This window comes from Balaenoptera ricei, chromosome 18, assembly GCF_028023285.1.
Source record: "Balaenoptera ricei isolate mBalRic1 chromosome 18, mBalRic1.hap2, whole genome shotgun sequence".
NCBI lineage: Eukaryota > Metazoa > Chordata > Mammalia > Artiodactyla > Balaenopteridae > Balaenoptera > Balaenoptera ricei.
Window position 1 is genome coordinate 50,599,129 of NC_082656.1, and position 19,295 is coordinate 50,618,423.

The 19,295-nt window shown below is 38.7% G+C and overlaps 1 protein-coding gene and 1 non-coding gene across 6 annotated transcripts in view; both read left to right on the plus strand.

Moving 5' to 3' along the window:
* Positions 1 to 245: 245 nt before the first annotated feature.
* The window catches only part of PIBF1 (progesterone immunomodulatory binding factor 1), a 200,177-nt gene continuing 181,127 nt past the window's right edge, over positions 246 to 19,295 (plus strand). For 3 of the 5 annotated variants that reach the window (XM_059902533.1, XM_059902535.1, XM_059902536.1), the window contains exons 1-5: positions 246 to 472; positions 1,646 to 1,945; positions 8,870 to 8,970; positions 11,930 to 12,128; positions 14,818 to 14,937. In XM_059902533.1, coding sequence (XP_059758516.1) covers positions 1,694 to 1,945; positions 8,870 to 8,970; positions 11,930 to 12,128; positions 14,818 to 14,937 — 672 coding nt within the window. In that variant the 5' untranslated portion in view covers positions 246 to 472; positions 1,646 to 1,693. Of the gene's footprint in view, positions 599 to 1,645; positions 1,946 to 8,869; positions 8,971 to 11,929; positions 12,129 to 14,817; positions 14,938 to 19,295 lie in introns of all 5 variants that reach the window. The other 2 variants (XM_059902534.1, XM_059902537.1) reach the window with 2 other exon arrangements.
* TRNAA-CGC (transfer RNA alanine (anticodon CGC)) lies at positions 18,120 to 18,192 on the plus strand. The gene has a single exon. It is a non-coding gene; the product is annotated as a tRNA-Ala (tRNA).

Consider the following 19,295-nt stretch of genomic DNA (forward strand, 5'->3'; position numbering starts at 1 on the left):
GCGTGGAGCCCAGTGGCACAACTACACTTTACCCAGAGGTTTGCTCCTTCCCCCTCCAGGATATTAGTAAACCCCTCTCGCGGGGAAACCTCGAGACAGCCGTTGGTTGGCTCTCTGAGGGCTGCGAGGATTGGGCGAAAGCGGGCAGATGGGAGGAGCCCGGAGCCATTTCCGCCCGTGAATTGTGCGGGGCCGCCTCCGGACTCCATCTCCCAGCATGCGTTGCTTCCCGCGCCTGGGTGGACCCGGGAGCTCAGCGCTGAGTTCCCGTAGCGTGGGCATCTGCCTGCTGCAGCTTCCTCCGTGTGCGGAAATGGTTGTTTTGGTTACGGGTGCTAACGGTCCCCGACCTGTGATTTCTCGTTAAGGGGCTGCAACCCGAGCTGCTGTCTGGAGACACCTTCAGCTCCTCTAAAGTGGCGGCGTTGGCGGCTTCTCCAGCCTTCGACGTGGAGTAATTGAAGCTTTCCAGGTAGCTCACGGCTCCCCCCTTCCTTTATTGTCTGGGACAAGGAATCTTCTGATGCTGCCAAATTCGGGTTTTATTCTTCACGCCGCACGTGTGGGCAGTGCCAGTCCCGGACCCTTTGTATCCCAGGTGATATTGCCTGTCTTTGATTTCGCCTTTCCTTATCCCTTTCCCTTTAAAAACGAGGGAAGCCGATCCAGTCAGAGTTCTTAGGTTTCCCTTCCACACACCTTTTTTCTAATCGTTCAGTTTAGAAAAACTGGTATCTACAATACCGTACGTAATTTATTATATCGTGTAGTATTAAAACGAGGGAGTTGCTGAAATTTTTGTGAAAGGGTAAGGAGTTCGAGGAATTTGTCTTTTACCCTCTTGTTTTCATTTTGCTATCTGCAAGTCTATAAAAAAGTTTTATCTCACTATTTCTCTTTTTTAAAAAAGCTTAACTGATGCCTCATTGCCTGTAGAATAAATTTCGAACATACTGAAACATTCAAGGTCCTCCACAGTCTTGATTATATATAAGGGACAACGCTTCTGTGTGTTTGTGTTTGGGGGGTAAGAGGAGTCACTACTCAGATTCACATGGGCTTGGCCCAGGCTGACTACTACTATGTCCCTCTGTTGTTTTACACTTTCATCACTTCTATACCAACCTTAATACCTGAATGATTTTCCCTTTTTATTACTCCTCTCCAAATCCTTCAAGATTCTAAGTCCTACCTCTGTATAACCTTCCCCTGACCAACTCAGAAGAAACTTCTCTATCTTCAACATGTGATGCTTTTATTAGTAGTATTCCTGGGTACTTGCGACTTAGGGCTTTATTGTTTATCTCATACATTTCTTTATTTACTCCAAGTAAGAGCCCTGCCCCCAGGAACTGGGTTTTTTATTCATCAAAAGTATGGGTTCAAAAAAAAAAAAAAACATTGTAAAGCAACTATACGCCAATAAAAATTAATTTAAAAAAAAAAGTATGGGTTTGGAATAGGATTTAATGAGTTTGATTTAATATGTTTGATTTGAGCAGTAACTTACCAATCTGCCCTAGATTTGGGGTCCTCCAGTTTGCCTAATATTTACTTAGGGAACCCTTAGTATCTCTTTGATATACTTTATGCTTTCCATAGAGAATGTTTGAGTATGTTTAAATCAATATTTTTTAACCTACAGAAAATTGAAATAGAATTGGAGAAGAAAAGTGACCCATAATAATTAAAAATGTCTCAAAAAGTTGCCAAGCCATCAAAAACACTGAACATCTCTAGCTCTCTGGAATCTGAAGATATTAGTTTAGAAACAACAGTTCCTACAGATGATATTTCCTCATCAGAAGAGAGAGATGGTAAAATCAAAATCACCAAGCAGCTAATTGAACGGAAAGAACTACTTCATAATATTCAGTTACTGAAAATAGAGCTATCACAGAAAAATATGATGATCGACAATTTGAAGGTTGAGTATCTTACAAAGGTAAGATCCTGTGTAAATTTGCTATCTATGTTCTTTATTGCCTTGAAACTGCAGATATATAAGAATTAAGTTTATGTATATGTAATCTGAACTTGAAATGATAAATTTAAAATATCAAGAAAATAATTATATTTTCTTGCATAGTTTAAAAAAGCTGTTTTTAAAAAGAGAAAGGGGGCTTCCCTGGAGGCGCAGGGGTTAAGAATCCGCCTGCCAATGCAGGGGACACGGGTTCAAGCCCTGGTCCGGGAAGATTCCACATGCTGCGGAGCAGCTAAACCCGTGCGCCACAACTACTGAGCCTGTGCTCTAGAGCCCGTGAGCCACAACCACTGAAGCCCACGTGCCACAACTACTGAACCCGTGTGCCACAACTACTGAAGCCCACGTGCCACAACTACTGAACCCATGTGCCTAGAGCCCGCACTCCACAACAAGACAAGCCACCACAATGAGAAGCCCGTGTACCGCAACGAAGAGTAGCCCCTGATCACCACAACTAGAGAAAAACCGCGCTCAGCAACGAAGACCCAACGCAAAAATAAAATAAATAAAATAAATAAATTTATAAAATAAATAAATAAAATAAAAGGAGAAGGGAAGTGAATAATAGTTCTGTGTACCAAATAAAAAGTCTTGAAAGAAGGGGTGACTTAAAGGTGGGCAGGGGTGAATTGCTTCTGTAGGCTCAGTTTTTAAAATGTATTATGTGTGAAGTATATTTTCTCCAGTGTTTTTTTTCTGGGCAAGTTTTTTCTGCTTCATTGAGAATTAGCCCTGAGGTGACTAGTTGGATAGGGAGAATCAAGATCATTATTACATTACTGAATCTGTTTAGTCCTCTACCATGGAGATTTGGTTTCTTTATAACTTGCTCTTTGATAGTTACTGTGTCATACTACCAAGTGTAACAAATTCGCTTACCATTCTCTTTAACAAGTGGTATCTGCCAAATAACAAGGGATGCCGCAGTCCTTGTTTTTCTGCCTTGTGTATTTATTTACAGTTACTGAGTGTTTTATGTAAGGCCTGGTAAAGTTGTCGCTAGTTATAAAAAATTTACAGTGATTTCAGAAAGACAGGATAAACATTGTAACTCTTACTACTTCTGTCTTCTGAGAAAGTCTTTTCTTTCCAGTAGGAAACCCTCCATCTTTGCTCTTGATCCCACCTCTTCCTATCTCCTCCCCTCCCCATTTTGTTTCAGTTATATCTACCTTCTCTCTTGTTAAGTCAGTCTTGGTTAGTTCTTACCTCTGTATAAGTATCATGCTGCTAGAAAAATTTCTTGACCACACCTCTCTTGGAAAATGAAATGTCCTAAATCCCAAGGTCTTGATGATGTAAAGAAATCATTTAGGTACATTTAAAAATATATGTTAATAGCTAACATTTATTGAGTGCTTATTCTGTGCCAGACCCTGTTCTGTGAGCTTTTTCATGTATTATCTCATTTAAGCCATACAGCTCTTTGAGGTGTAGGAGCTTTGAGGGGGATCTTCTCTGACCCATCATATTAAATGAATCAATAGAATAAGTTAGACTGATATTTAGTAAGCACACAGTAAGTATTAGTCATTGTTGCTGTTATTAACTAAAATAATATTCTCATTTTTTTCACTCTGCTTATTTTCTGTGCCTTACATCTATGCTCATAGGACTACCTGCCTTGTTTGTTGGGTATTTGTCTCACTTAATAAAGTGTAAGGATCCTGAGGACAGGGACTTCTTTGTAGTCCCTGTTGTATCTCCAGCACTTAGAACTGTCCCTGGCACCTAGTAAGTGCTCAGCTGTTTCTTAAATGAGTGACTTAACCCCATTTTGCTATTGAAAAAAACAGAACCATAACTGGTTAATAGCATACCAAGGCCATTCAGATGGAAGTGATGGAGCCAGGTGGGATTAACACCAAGAAGTCTAATGCCTGTGCTCCATCCAAGTAAACCTCCTAAGACTTCCTTTTACGTTCTCTATGCAGTCAACTACCTAGACTAGGTCACTTGGTATTTTATCAGTGTATCCTGGGGTTTCCCATTCTTTTCCCTTAGTCATATTGTTTTTACTCCTCAAATGGACTCCCACAGTGCTACTGGCTCATGTATCTCTATCCTTAAGATCTCCTTCAGTGGAAGTCATTGAAGAAGCCTACTGGCTCATGTAGTGAGCTACTGGCTCATGTATCTCTACTGAGATAGTAGAGTGCTACTGGCTCATGTATCTCTATCCTTAAGATCTCCTTCAATGGAAGTCATTGAAGAAGCCTGAGGTAATCTCCCATTTGTTAATCTACCCACTCAGTCAACAAATATTCTATTAAGTGCCAACTGTATACCACATCCAAAATTACATTTTGTTTGGCCACTTTTTAGATTATTTGTTTTCAACTTACATTGTGCTTGGTTATAAATGGCTTCTCTCCTTTTTAAAGTGTAACGTTTACATTATTGGCATGGTGGTTTATTCATGAGAGGCTTTCCGGTATAACAGATCAGAGCTGCAGTTCTAGACACACACAGTTTGAGTTTGAATCCCAGCCCTTATAGTTACCTTGAGCAGATTCCTTAAGTTTTTTATTCCCTGATTTCCTGTAAAATAAGAATAATCATAGTTTTTACTTCATGGAGTTATTGGAGGATTAAATTAATCAAGGCACATAAGCTCTTAGATGCCTGGTGTATAATAAATAATAGTAGTGGTTATATTTATTCAGCACTGTATATTATTATTATTATTATTATTATTATTGTATCCCATGGTGCTTAGTATAGTTTTTTATTGTTGTGGTTTTCTGGTTGGGCTGAAAATGTAGCAGATTAAGTTAGTCATATTCCTGAGTTTATGACACACAGTCATCATTGATCCTTGCAAGATCACTTCTTATTTTGTACATTTATTCTTTTTATTCCCATAATTCATTTCTCTTCCTCCCTTTCTCTATGTTTATTTTTTCCTTTTAACATTTATTCTTTAAAAAAAATTTATTGAGATACAGTCAATTTACAGTATTATATAAGTTTCAAGTGTACAACATAGTGATTCACACTTTTTAAAGGTTATACTCCCTTTATGGTTATTATAAACATTTATCTTGAACACGAGTATTTTTCTTATTTTTTTCCTTCACATAAATCTGAATTGCATGTTTTGTTTTAGATTTTATTCCTTTTATAGTTTTTCCTTTCAACTCAGTGCGGTTTTTAAGATCCTTCATGTTGCCACGTGCAAGTCTAATCCTTTGCTTCCAGCAGCTACACAGTTCAGGTGTGTGTCTACCCATGCGTCCACCCATTCCCGCAGCGATAAGCACCCAGGGTGCCTCTAGCTCCTTGCCACCACATGCAGCGTGGCCTTCTTTAGACATTCCTCTTCTGGACCTGGTGTGAACATTTCTTTGACATATATACTAAGGAGTGGAATTTCTGGCTCACAGGGTGTATGTCTACTTAATTTAAGTGTACTTGCAAATTGCTCTCCACAGTAGCTGCCTGCTCTACATTCCTGTGTTTTGTCTGTGAGCACTAGGGTTGTCCTGCTTAGAGACCCCTTGGGGTAATGTATCTGCTGTCAAATATGGGAGGAAGTATTATATGGTAGAAGAATTAGTCTTCCTTAATTCGTCAAGTCCAAGGCACCTGGATTGGAAGACGGACCCCTATGTGTATTGCTAGGGTTAAACACTGCCAAGCTAAACTGTTAATGTGCTGTAGTTTGTAAGATGCGTTCCAGCTTCAGAGATGAAAAATGTGGAAAAGTGTGAGTCTGGGATTGATGAAGGAACAGTATTTTTAGCCACTCATTCATTCTCCAAAGCTTACCAGTACATTGAACATCAGGGAAACGAAGATGAAAATGTCACATTCTAGCATTACAAAAATAAATTTCCCTCCCTAGACTATAGCTCCATGAGAATGGTTGGAGTGGGAAGCTGGGAAGTGTAAGTGTTTAACTGGACAGATTGTTGTCTCTAATAAAAACCAGAGTTACCTGAGAAAGAGGGGAAGACTTGATGTTGGGAGACAACAGTTTTTTCCACTCATCAAGGTCTTAGTTCGGAAATATGTGAATCTATATAATATAACTTCTCTCCACGCCAGTATGGTAAGGGTACAATGCTTATGTTTATTACAGCTTATTACTGGTGGTACAGTTTACTACTAAGAATGTCTCGACCCATGTTGATTTGACAGAAGCAGGTTGGTCCCAGGAAACTTAAAAAGCATGGATTCCCCCTCCCTACTCAGCTGCTTGCTGACTGAGAGCGCTTGGAAGGCAAGCTGCTCAGGCCAAACTCCCTAAGCTTAGAGGACTGTTAGCTTTGCACTTTTATCCCCACTTATTGCTGCCTAAATCGCTTTCCTTATTCCACCTCCTTATTCCTTTCCTCCTCATTCTTCTTGCTTGTCAGTTTTTAAATGCCAGAGTCTCTCTTTCTTTATCTCTCATTGGAGATCTGTGGATTCTTTATTGCTTGGAAATGGAGGAGTGAATCTCCCTAGCTTGACTGTCTCTGAGTTGAGGGACTTAATCTAAACGTCAGTTAAAATTGTAAAAGTTCTAACCCTGAAAAAAGCAGAAGTTTCTCCTTGTGGTAACAGTTTTCTTGATTTGCAGAATGGTAATTATGAGGAATGTGGTTATCTTTTGTTGATTTAAGACGTTTATTGAGACATGTTGCCAGGAATATAGCAGTAAATATGACAGAGTCCCTTTTTTCTGGAGATCACATTCAAGTGAGAGACATGATCAAACAACAGTTAAACAAGATATCGTCAAGATCATGTGACGTGGCATTGCTCAGCAGTGGGAGTTTTCTGCTTTGGATAGGGAGTCAGCAAACTTTCTCTGTAAAGGCCTGGGCCAGACAGTAAATATTTTATGCTTTGCAGGCCATGTATGGTCAATCACATATTCTTCCTTCTTTATTTTTTTTTTTTCTTTTAACAACTTTATAAATGTAAAACCTATTCTTAGCTCGTGGGCTAATCAGGAACAGGACATGGGCTGGATTTGGCCCATCACCACGATATATTAACCCTTGCTTTAGATTACGTATCAGAGAAGCCGTTTGCAGACTTTAGGAGGCTGGAGTGACACGTCCTGATTTTTATTTTCAAAATGTCAGTGAAGTAATAGACTAAGAGCAGATAAGGTAGAAGAGGAAGACAGTATTAGGCTGTTGCCTTACGTAAGACTCCTAACTTTTTGGCTTCATCTCCTGGAGCCATTTACTGAGAAATAGAAGGCTGGGAGAAAACTGATATAGGAGATAAAGTTTAAGTTCTGTTTTGAATATGTTAAACTTTAAATGCCCGCCCATTAGACTCCTAAATGGAATTGTCGCTCTGACTTTAGAGGGCAGTCCATGACCAGGGAGTGGGTGGGTGGGTGTGTGTGTGTGTGCACACACACACGTAATATACATCAGCATGTAGGTGCCACTTAAAGCTATGGGATTTGATGGCATTACCTGGGGAGAGTAGAGGACCCCAAACCAAGTCAAGGAGTAGTCAAACATTAGAAATGGGTTAAAGGAAGAAAATCCAGCAAGGGAACCTGAGAACCTTAAGAGGGTCCAGTGAGTTAAGGAGGAAAACCAGGAGGAGTATCACGTACGGTGAAAGAGGATGGAGTGGTCAGCTCTGCCAAATCATGCTGTCAAGTAAGATAAATAGGCAGAAATAACCATGGGACTGGGCATGATGGATGGGATTCATAACTTTAACAAGAATTGTTACTGGAATAGTGTGGGACAAAAACCGTATGGAAGTTTTGCTCCGATGGTGAGCAGAGAAAATGGTACTGTAGCAGAGGAAGTGGTGGGATCAAGGGAGTGTGGTTTGTTGGGTTTTTTAATGGGAGGCAAAAACATGTTTGTTTAATGACAGGAATAGTTCAGTAGAGAAGGAGAATTTGATGATGCAAGAGGAATTCACTCGAATATATTAAGGACTGACTGTTAAATTAATCTGCATATTTTAAAAGGTGAACAAGAATTGCCTGGGTTGAAAGGGAAAGAGTAAAGAATTTTTTAAATAGTCTAAGAGTGAACTCAGGTGCATGGAGGCTTAAGAAGGAGCACAGCATATTGGGAGAATGGCAAGCACTTACTTTTGCTGGAACAGAGTTTTCTTTTAAGCTAGTGACGAGAGACATGGTAGGTAAGGGCCAGATCAAGAAGGACTCGTATAGTATGCCATGAAGTTTGAAATTTATTCTGAAGACAGTGAGGGTCCTCTGAAGCATTTAAAAGTGGGGAAATAAATTTTTGATAGCATTTTTAAAAGATAAGATAAAGGAAGATAGTTTTGGAGATTGGCAAAACTGAAGGCAGGGAAACCAGTTAGGAAACCATTATAATAATCCAGGTGAGAGATGACAGGGGTCTAACTGAAGACTTGTCAATGGGTATTAAAGAGGATGGCATAGTTTTGACAGCTTTTTATGGAATGAACTCAACAATAAAAACAATGATGTCAGATCAGAATAAGCAATGGAGGAGATTTATCAAATATGCCGGACTCAGATTTTTTTGCTTTGGAGACCAGGGAGATGCAAGGAATATAAGATAGGTGAGGATGTTGACTAGGTGCATTTTGGACATTTATAGCATCACCCATGTAGTCAATTGAAGATGTATAGTAGGCAGAGATTACAGATGGATCTGATGTATATACGCAGGGTCTGGCCAGGAAATAATTACCTGGGCGAGGCACCAGCATAAAAATTCCAGTTGGCAAAGGGTTTTTCACTTAGATTAGGTTAACGGGAAAAAATGATCTTAATGACAGCCTGGCAAAAAAACATTTATAAGGCAACAGATTCAAAGCATAGTTTAACAACCATTTGTATGAACAAACAGAAGGTTTCATTAAACGATAAATTTGCAAACTGACTGTATAATTTACCTTTTCCTCTTTTTTAAGATTGAAGAATTGGAAGAGAAGCTTAATGATGCACTTCACCAGAAGCAGCTACTATCATTGAGATTAGACAACCAATTGACTTTTCAACAAAAGGATGCCAGGTAAAAGTTTTAAAAAGCAGCAATACCTATCTAGCAGTTAGTTATGTCATTACCTATTCATGCATGTGATGGTAAGCTAAAATAGAGAAATCTTAAATCAAAGACGGTAATAATTTTTACATCCAGACTGACAAAAAAACTACTTGATACGTACACAAAATACAAAAAGCCAGAATTCAACATTTATTCAACAAATATTGCCAGTGTAAGTGAACCATAAATGACAATGGAAGCTCTCTAAACTCACCACCACTTAACTGGCTGTCTGGATTAACCTTTCTTCATTTGCTCTGTAGAACATACTGATATATTCTTATGGCCCATTGAATTCTCCTGGGTTAATGTACCTTTTGTTTGCCTACATACTTTCTCCAGCTCAGTTGTGTGATTATCCAGAGTCTGTTGTGTTTACTCTCAAATATGCCTATGCCAATCATACTTATTATACTTATATAATCATACTTACACTTAATTAAAATTATATTTAAAAATGAGTACAAAAAACATATGTCATTTCTTTGCAAACTATAATGAATTCTTTGGAAAGATTCAATTAAAGTGAGTGACTAAAAAATCATCAAATTAAGCGTAAGCAAGAGGTGTTTAGAGATTAGGGGCAAAAATCAAATCCATAAAAAGTATCCTCAGATTTCCCAAGTGTCTTTTAAAAAGGTCTCCTGCCATTGTAAAGAAATCAAACTTGGAAATCATGAAAAATGATTTACAGAAAAACAAAGCATATCTCCATATTACAAAAAATCTGGACCCTATGTAAAAAATGTTGCCAATGAATGTTTATTTCTATATTTTAATTAGCTGTAAATGTGTAAAGTAGGTATATTTTTCCTTTATAAGATCTCACTTTTTTTTTTTTTAATTTTATTATTATTTTTTTATTTTTGGCTGTGTTGGGTCTTCGTTTCTGTGCTAGGGCTTTTCTCTAGTTGCAGCAAGCTGGGGCCACTCTTCATCGTGGTGCGCGGGCCTCTCACTATCGCGGCCTCTCTTGTTGCAGAGCACAGGCTCCAGACACGCAGGCTCAGTAATTGTGGCTCACGGGCCCAGCTGCTCCGTGGCATGTGGGGTCTTCCCAGACCAGGGCTCGAACCCGTGTCCCCTGCATTGGCAGGCAGATTCTCAACCACTGCGCCACCAGGGAAGCCCCTATAAGATCTTACTCTTTAACTGATATTTTTAAAAATTAGCTGACCAATTATCAGCTACTATCACATTAGATCAGTGGTTCTCAAATTTTAGCATGCATCAGAACCACCTGCAGGGCTTGTGAAAAAAGATTGTTGGGTCCCACCCTCAGATTCTGATTTGAGTTGGGCCCTGAGAATTTGCATTTCTACCAAGTTCCCAGATGATGCTAATGCTGCTACTGGTTTGGGGATAACACTTTGAAAACCACTGCATTGGATAATAGGACTTCTACTCTCATTCTTTAGGCATTGATCAAATTAAATGAAGTGGAGAGGGCGGTAGGAGACTATTGCAGTAATTCTCTTGATAGCTGACAGTGGTAAAAAGTGGTTGGATTCTGAATATATTTTGAAGGTAGAGTTGATAGGATGTCCTAATGGATTAGATGTGGGGTTTAGGAGAGAAAGAGGAATCAAGGATTGTACCAACATTTTTGGCCTGAGTAAATGAAGGGATGAAATTGCTGTCAACTAAAGATGTTTGGGGGGGGGGTGTGATGAACTGGGAGATTGGGATTGACATACACACACTAATATGTGTAAAATAGATAACTAATAAGAACCTGCTGTATAAAAAATAAATAAATAAAATAAAATTCAAAATTAGAAAAAAAAAAAGTAAAGATGGTGAAACCATAGCGGAATAGGTTTGTGAGAGAAGAGCAGGAGTTCAGTTTGGAACATGTTAAGTTAGAGTTGTCGTATTAGAAATCCACGTGGAGGTGTATGAGGAGTCTGATCTAGAGAGAGAAATCTGGAGTCATTAGGATATAGGTGGTATTTAAGTCACGAGACTGGATGAATTCCCCAAGGGAGTGAACACAGACAGAAGAGAGGACTGAGTACTCCAACACTAAGACAAACTAGATAATAAGACCGAGAAAGTGCCACCAAGAAAATAGGAGAAAAATGAAAAGGAAAAAAATATGGTGTCTGGGAAGCCAGATGGAGAAAGTGTATAAGGAGGGAGAGATCAGATGTCTCAAGTGCTATTGATAGGGATGGAAAGAACTGAGAACTGATCATTAGCAATCTGAATGTTACCACACCTGACTGGCTTGGGTTTAAGAGGAAAGGCATTGAAGAGAGCGCATACAGAAAACTTTTGAGAAACAAAAGGGGCAGTGAAATGGGGTCAAAAATTGTGAGGGCTTGTTTGTTCATTTATTTTAAGACAGGACGAATAACAGCATGTTTGTATGTTGATGGGAGTGACACAGTAGGAGAGGGAAAAAATCAGACGGTCTCTTCCTGCTCAGAATTTTGGGGTCGGCAACTAACAATGTGTACTACATGTATTCCTTGAGAAAGGTGATAGATTATGTGTGGATTACTGTTTTCGTTACCTCATTGGTTGAATGAGTACATTATGGTGTTTCAGTGTTGCCATCTTAAAGAGGTATACCTTGAAGTACCTGGATAAAGACAAATGAAAATTACTTTAATGAGTAGGGTCCAAAGCAGATATATAAGATTTACACCTTAAGGAGAAGACATGTATAATTTTATAATTTGAATTTTAAACGTTATTAAGAACATTCATTTTCTATTTAATAATTTATGTGGCTACACATTCAGTAATTAGTATAGCATTGTCATTTCGTGTTTAACTGGTTAAGTCAGCATTTAGCTGGAGCCAACAATACTATTAAGCTTCTCATTTCTTAATTTTATGTTACTATAAAAAAGGAACTTTGAGAAAATTAGATGTCAGTGATTTTTTTAAGCTTGCTATACATTCTCTCCTAATGTAGAAAATATCAAGAACTAATGAAACAAGAAATGGAAACTATTTTATTGAGACAGAAACAACTAGAAGAGACAAACCGTCAGCTGAGAGAGAAAGCTGGAGATATTCGTCGAAACCTGCGTGACTTTGAGTTGACAGAAGACCAATATATGAAACTAAAAGGTCTTCCGGAAGATCAGCTTTCAATTCCTGAATATGTGTCTGTAAGTGTCTTGTATCATTAAAAAAAAAAAAAAAAGCATATATTTCCAGACTAAAATTTGCCATTTCTATAGTAGCCATAACTTTTGAAGTACCTAATTGATAAATTATTTTATGGCTCTGTGGCTCTGATCTGAAGGTAGTGAGTGAATGGTGTTCAGATCACCAAATTTTAAAGGCTCTTGGCCATTGACCTCCAAAGTCAAGCAATAAATAGGGCTCTAAAGTTAATGGCTGGATAATCCATAGAAATGAATTATTTTATCATAAACTGTGGCAGTTTATAATGTTCTCAAATGAAAAATTATAGAGATAACAGATCAGTGGTTGCCAGGGGTTAGGGACATTAGAGTAGAGGGGAGTGGTGTGATTATAAAGGGACAGCATGAGGGAGATCGTTACAGATCTAGGTCAGGATCTCAACTGCAGTGTTGGTTACACAAGTCTGTACAAAGGATTGATCTATGGCAGTGTTCTCAAATCTTTCTGATATCAGCATCCATTTACACTCTAAAAATTATTGAGGACCCCAAAGAGATTTTGCTTATATAGACTATATCTGTTAATGTTTACCATATTCGAAATTAAAACTGAGAAATTTTTACAACACAGGAATACACAAGTACACACTTCATTAGCCTTAAGGGCGATGATATCCTCACACATCATGTAGCCACCGGCAGACACTTAACGGGCATAAGATTAAGAGTAAAACAGGCAAAAAATCTTAGCATCACTAGGAAGATAGTTTTGGTCACATGGATTTCCTGAAAGGGTCTCAGAGTGACAGGGTGGGACCAGGGCTCCCAGAAGCACGCATCTCACACCAACTGCAAGTTTGTGATATATAGAGGTCATTTCACCCTAAGAGGCTTGAATTTTTTTCATCTGTAAAAGGGTTAATAATAATAACAGTGCCTTTTATTCAATAGCTTGTCATAATCTATGATGAAAAAGAATCTGAAAAAGAATATGTATGTATATTTATATGTATAACTGAATCACCTTGCTGTATAGTGGAAACTAACACAACATTGTAAATCCACTATGCTTCAATTAAAAAAGAATAATAATAACAGCAACTTTCTATTGAGGTAATTGTGAAGATTAACTGTGAATTTGTGTGTAAAATGCTTAACACAGTGCTTAGAACACGGTAAACACATAATAAATATTATCAATTCTTTATACTGTAGTGGTTGCTACTCTTGGTTCTCATTTGCATAATGCCGCTTCCAGATTAATGATTTCCTACAAAACGGAGTACTGTTTTTTGTCCAGCTTTTTATTTAACATAGCTTGAACATAATTGTTCTGCCCAAAGTACTGTCCAAAACCAATTAAATATCTCAAGTGCTGTCATTGAGGCTTTATCCATTGTAGATGGAAAGTATCCCATTAGTGACAGGCATACATATTTTTGTTCTCTGATCTGTTAATGTTCCTTGTCTTATCTTTTGTTTTCAGACAGTACCGTCCTAACTAGTTAATTATACACAGGTTCATTGTGTCAAGTACTAGCCTTAGGACTTGCCTCTTCCCAAATATGGTACTCCTGCAATACAGCAATACATTAAGGAGTTTCAGATTGTATGCCTATACAATAAATAGCCCCTAATTGCCCTCTCCTAATTTGCTGATAGCTTAGTTTTGTAGGAGCTTGTTTGCTGGAACACTTTACTAAGTTAGGGCAGGCAAATTCCCCTAAGAGAATTACAAGTGGGAAGAGAGGTCTGAACTGAATGGAACAGTGACATGAAAATACCTCCTGATTCATCCTGATTATCCCTTCCACAGCGGTGGTAGTAAGTAGACTTCACCAAGAACCTAGGGTGTAGGCTTTTTCTTATATTTAGGCATGGGAGATAGAGCAGTGCACAAACCAGACAAAAATTCCTGTCCTCACAGAACTTACATTCCAATGAAGCAACACACACAATAAATTAAAATATGTAGAACGTTTGTCATAAATGCTATGGAGAAAAGAGCAGGAATGAAGAGTGAGGATGCTATTTTAAATCAGCGTAGGGGAGGGACTTCCCTGGTGGTCCAGGGGTTAGGACTCCGTGCTCTCACTGCCAAGGGACCGGGTTCGATCCCTGGTCGGGGAACTAAGATCCCACAGGTGGCGCGGCCCCCCAAAAAAAATCTGGTTAGGGAAGTCAGGGAGGGTTTTACTGATAGGGTGATGTCTGGTCAGAGACCTGAAGGGAGTGAAAGCATGAGCTGTACATTTATATGTGAGAAGAGCTTTTCTGTCAGAGGAAACAGCAAGAGCAAAACTCTCGAACACTTGATGTGCTGAGGAAATAACAAGCGGATAGTGTGGAGTGAGCAGTAGTGGGAGGTGAGGAGTAAGGAGAAAATGGAGTACTGATAGAAGAGAGGAAAAAGAGACTGTGTCACAGGCGGGGAGTTATAGATAATCTGGGCCTTGAAGGGACTTAATTGAACATTAAGACTTAATGAAGTATTAGTGGTCAGGGACAATTAAAGACTGTCGTATCAGTTTTGTACAAACAAAACTTTAGTGTACAGGCATATAATCTGAAACTCCTTAACACTTTCCTTTATTATCTTAATACTTTTCCTTGTATTACTGATGATTGAGAGTGCTATTAATTAGCCAATTTTAATTGTAGTTTGGGTTTCGAGACTGCTTATTAATTTGATTTTTTTTTTTTTTTAAAGATTCGGTTCCATGAGCTAGTGAATCCATTAAGAAAGGAAATCTCTGAACTACAAGTGAAAAAGAAAGACCTGGCAGAAGAATTAAGTGAAAACAAGGGTCAACTGAAACAACTGACTGAGGTTTGTATAATTTTGATCCCCGGTGTAAAGAGGCTTCAAGAGGTCCTTAAGATCTGTGATAGGGAATATAAAAGTCAGTGAAAGAAAAATGGAACTCGGGGGTGCTGACTGCTGTGATTCTTCATAAGTAGTGGGAAGGAGGTGAGACTGGAAATAGCCATCTTATTTTGGCAGGGTACGTCCATGATATTGACCGTAATCCCCGGCTGAGTGTTTTGTTGTTGTAACTCATTTCATTCTCAGTTCTTCATTACAGATCCGCCTTGTTGGTGATAAGAAAGGGAGCCCCTGTGCATTTATCAGTCATTTTGCCTCTTCATCGAATACAGTTAGCTCTCCTAATAGCTGTTCAGAGCACATGCACTAATATTAGCATCCATCCCAGTGATGCCTGGTGCTGTGCTAGGTGCTGGCAGCAGTGAGTACAAGAGAGACAGTGTCTGCCCTTCCAGAGTTCAGGTTCTAGTAGGTTGGAGTTATACCTTAGATGATATCTGGACACTCATTCTTTGTGTGACCTTGAACAAGTCATTCAGTGTTTCCTGCTCTGTCAAATGAAGAAAATAATACTATTTGTCCATTTACTTCATTGAATTGCCCACATTTCTGTTTCAAAGTAAAAATGTGATTTTTAGCAAGGCTGCCTATAAATAACTATTTTGTGTCCTATTTCAAGGGCAACTTTTACCACAGATCTGTTGTCCAGAAATAAACAATTTTGATTGAATTTATATTTTGATGCTCTGATTTGCTGCACTGTTAGTGCTGGACAGAATCTACTTCGGTCATTAATATAGAAACAGTAGTACAGGCAAATGAAGACTCCGCTTCTTCCTGCTCACAGGAGCATTGAAGTCATCAGGAGCGATGCCAGAGAGGCCGATGTGCTGATGTGAACCCTACCACAGGGGTCTAGTATGGTGGTTTTTTTCTGCTGCTAACCTGCCACATTGTGCAGGTAAACGGTTTTGCACATTTAGAAAAATAGCTCTTAACTTTTAAAAAATTTGCATCTAAAGTCAAAATAATAAAGGACAAAGAAGACCTCAGTTTGGCTACTAACTAATTTTGCAGCCTTGGGCAAATCATTTAATCTCCATTGTCTCTGTAGAATGCCCAGGATGGTGATGGTGGTGGCAGCAGCGGTGGCGGTGTGGCACAGGTTTCGTTAGGGACAGGGCAGACAAGTTTTCAGGCTTAGTTCTGCAGCACCTTATGGTACGTCAGCGTCCCTCAAGGACTTCTTATTTTTTAGAGGGAGGACTGGAGGAGCTTTCTATCCTTGTTTCTATCAGACCACCTCTATTTTAGTCACTTTTGACATTTGGGGATTCTAAGAGTACTTTCTCCTGAACAAAGGATTCTTTGGACCAAAAAAAAAAAAAAGGCTTGGATCTCTAAAATTATCATTAGTATGTGACATATTTTTACTGTGTGGTAAAGCAAGTCTTTCTACTCTCAAGGGTCAGTAATGGCATGGTATCCCAGATTTTAGTTTGTTTCAACCTTACTAACACCTTTAGTATAGAAAGCATAGAAAATTAACACTGGTTTCACTCATAGAGTTCCTGAGTGTTTTTAGTGCATGAATACCTCTTGAACACAGAAGCAGTTTTGTTTGTGAACTTGTGTTAGGGTTCTTCAGAGAAACAAAGCCAACAGGATATGTAAATATATATGGAGAGACGTATATTTTAGGGAATTGGCTCTTGTGATTGTGGAAGCTTGGCAAATCCAAAATCTAATGGGGTAGGCTAGCAGGCTTGGAGATTCAAGGGAGGGTTGCAGTTTGAATCCAAAGGCAGTCTGCTGACAGAATTCCTTCTTGCTCAGGGGAGGTCAGTCTTAGTTCTAGTGAGGCCTCAGCTGACTGGATGAGGCCCACCACATTACGGAAGGTAAACTGCTTTACTCAGAGTCTACTGATTTAAATGTTAATCTCATCTAAAAAATGCCTTCACAGAAACATGTAAAATGTTTGACTGAATATTTGGGTACCATAGTCTAGCCAAGTTGACATAAAAAATTAGCCATCACAGAACCTTTCCATGTGCAAGTTTGCTTCTTAAAGGTTTACCACCTACCTCTCAGCCGAAAATATAATCTTCTGTCTTAAACCTTTTCCTGAACTTAATAATAATATAAAGAGAGAACTGAATCACATTCAGGAAAAAAAGAAAATTAAGTAATGCCTTATCTCCATAATAAAAGGTCTTAGAAACTCAGAGAATATGATTTAGACATAATGGAATTACTTTTGTATTAAAGCCACCCTTCAAGTCAGATTCTTCTGCTCTGTCAAGGGCCTAGTACAGGTCAACTTGCCCAACACTCAGAAAATATAGACTGAAAATTTTTAAATGAAAAGTCACCAGCAAGGACCTTTTTATAAGGATATAGTGAATAAATGTTAATATCTAATATTAAAAGAAATTCTGTTTAACAATATATTGTGGGGGGTTATTTTTTGAAATGGTTTTTGTTAAATTATTTACTGTTCTGGTATCTGGGGAATTCAGAGATACTAGTTTGAGTTTCATCTCTGCAACTCGACGATGGTGTGATGATCTTGGATAAAAAACTTAGTCTTTACTACCCCTCCCTGCAGTCCCCATCTGTAAAATAGGGATGAGAATATGTAACATCTGCCTCACTCACATGGCCATTATTATGAGAATAAAATTTATTCAATAAATAATTCACTTTACGTTGATAATGTGGCAAGCATTGTTCTAGGTGTGTGGGATACCTCAGTGAACAAAACGAAGGTCTCTGGCCTCATGGAATTTGTGTTTTAAAAGGCGTGCAGGGGGCTTCCCTGGTGGCGCAGTGGTTGAGAATCCATCTGCCAATGCAGGGGACGCAAGTTCGATCCCTGGTCTGGGAAGATCCCACATGCCGCGGAGCAACTAAGCCCGTGTGCCACAACTACTGAGCCTGCGCTCTAGAGCCCATGAGCCACAACTACTGAACCTGCGTGCCGCAACTGCTGAAGCCCGCATGCCTAGAGCCCGTGCTCCACAACAAGAAGAAGCCACCACAATGATAAGCCCACACACCGCAATGAAGAGTAGCCCCCGCTCGCCGCAACTAGAGAAAGCCCGCGCGCAACAAACACCCAACACAAATAAATAAAATAAATAAATTCATATAAAAAAATAAAAGGAGTGCAGGGAGGGACTTCCCTGGTGGTCCAGTGGCTAAGACTCCATACTCGCAATGCGGGGGGCCCAGGTTCGATCCCTGGTCAGGGAACTAGATCCCACATGCTGCAACAAAGAGCCCACGTGCTGCAACTAAAGATCCTGCATGCCACAACTAAGACCCGATGCAGCCAAATAAATAAATATTTAAAAAATAATAAAATAAAATTTTAAAAAAAAAGGAGTGCAGGGAAACAAACAGTAAACATTATATTGGAAAGGAAGCACAAAATAAAATCTCGAGTTTGCAGATAGCAAAGTTTTTCTGAGTGGTAGAGTACTACACTAGTAAGGCAAATTGGAGGAAGATCTCAGAAGATAAGTAGACTGATTATAACCTGTGTGTTTTCTTTTATGTAACCTCTCAGTTTATGATCCCCAAATCAGCATATTCAAAATTGGTCACCAGCCCTAGAGACTATATTTTTTTTCTGTTTTATTATGAAAGTTTTTGAGCATAGGTAACTAGAAAAAATTTTACAACGAACACCAGTATACCCATCACCTAATTTCTGCCGTTAGCATATCACTATACTTATCTTAATCACATACCTATCCATCTGTCCATCCACCAGTCATATTTAATTTATGAGAAATTGCCAGACTGCTTTCTTTTTAACGTATCAGTAGTTCCTTTTTTTGTTGGGTAATATTTAATTGTATGGATATATTCATTCTCCAGTTGATGGGCATGTGAGTTATTTCCACTTTGGAGACATTATAAATGAAGCTGCTACAAACAGTTGAACATTGGCTCTTGTGTGGACATACATTTTTGTTTTTCTTGTGTAAAATTTAGTAGTCGGATTTTTCACTTCTAGATTTCCATTTGGTTATTATAGTTTTTATTTCTCTGCTATTTGTGTATTCATTATAAGCACATTTTCCTTTACACCACTGAGAATAGTTAAAATCTCTGCTTTAAAATCCTTGTCTGCTAATTCCAAAATCTGAGTCACCTCAGAGTTTGTCTCTGTTGATTGTCTTTTCTTTTAAGGATGGGTCACATTTTCCTGTTTCTTCAAAGGTTGAGTAACTTTAAATTGATAATTTAAATCACCAAGTAAATTTAGATCTTAACATTGCAACTGTTATGTTGTGGAGACTGCATTTTGACGTGCTGATGCTTTTGTTTTAGCAGGAATTTAACTGGTT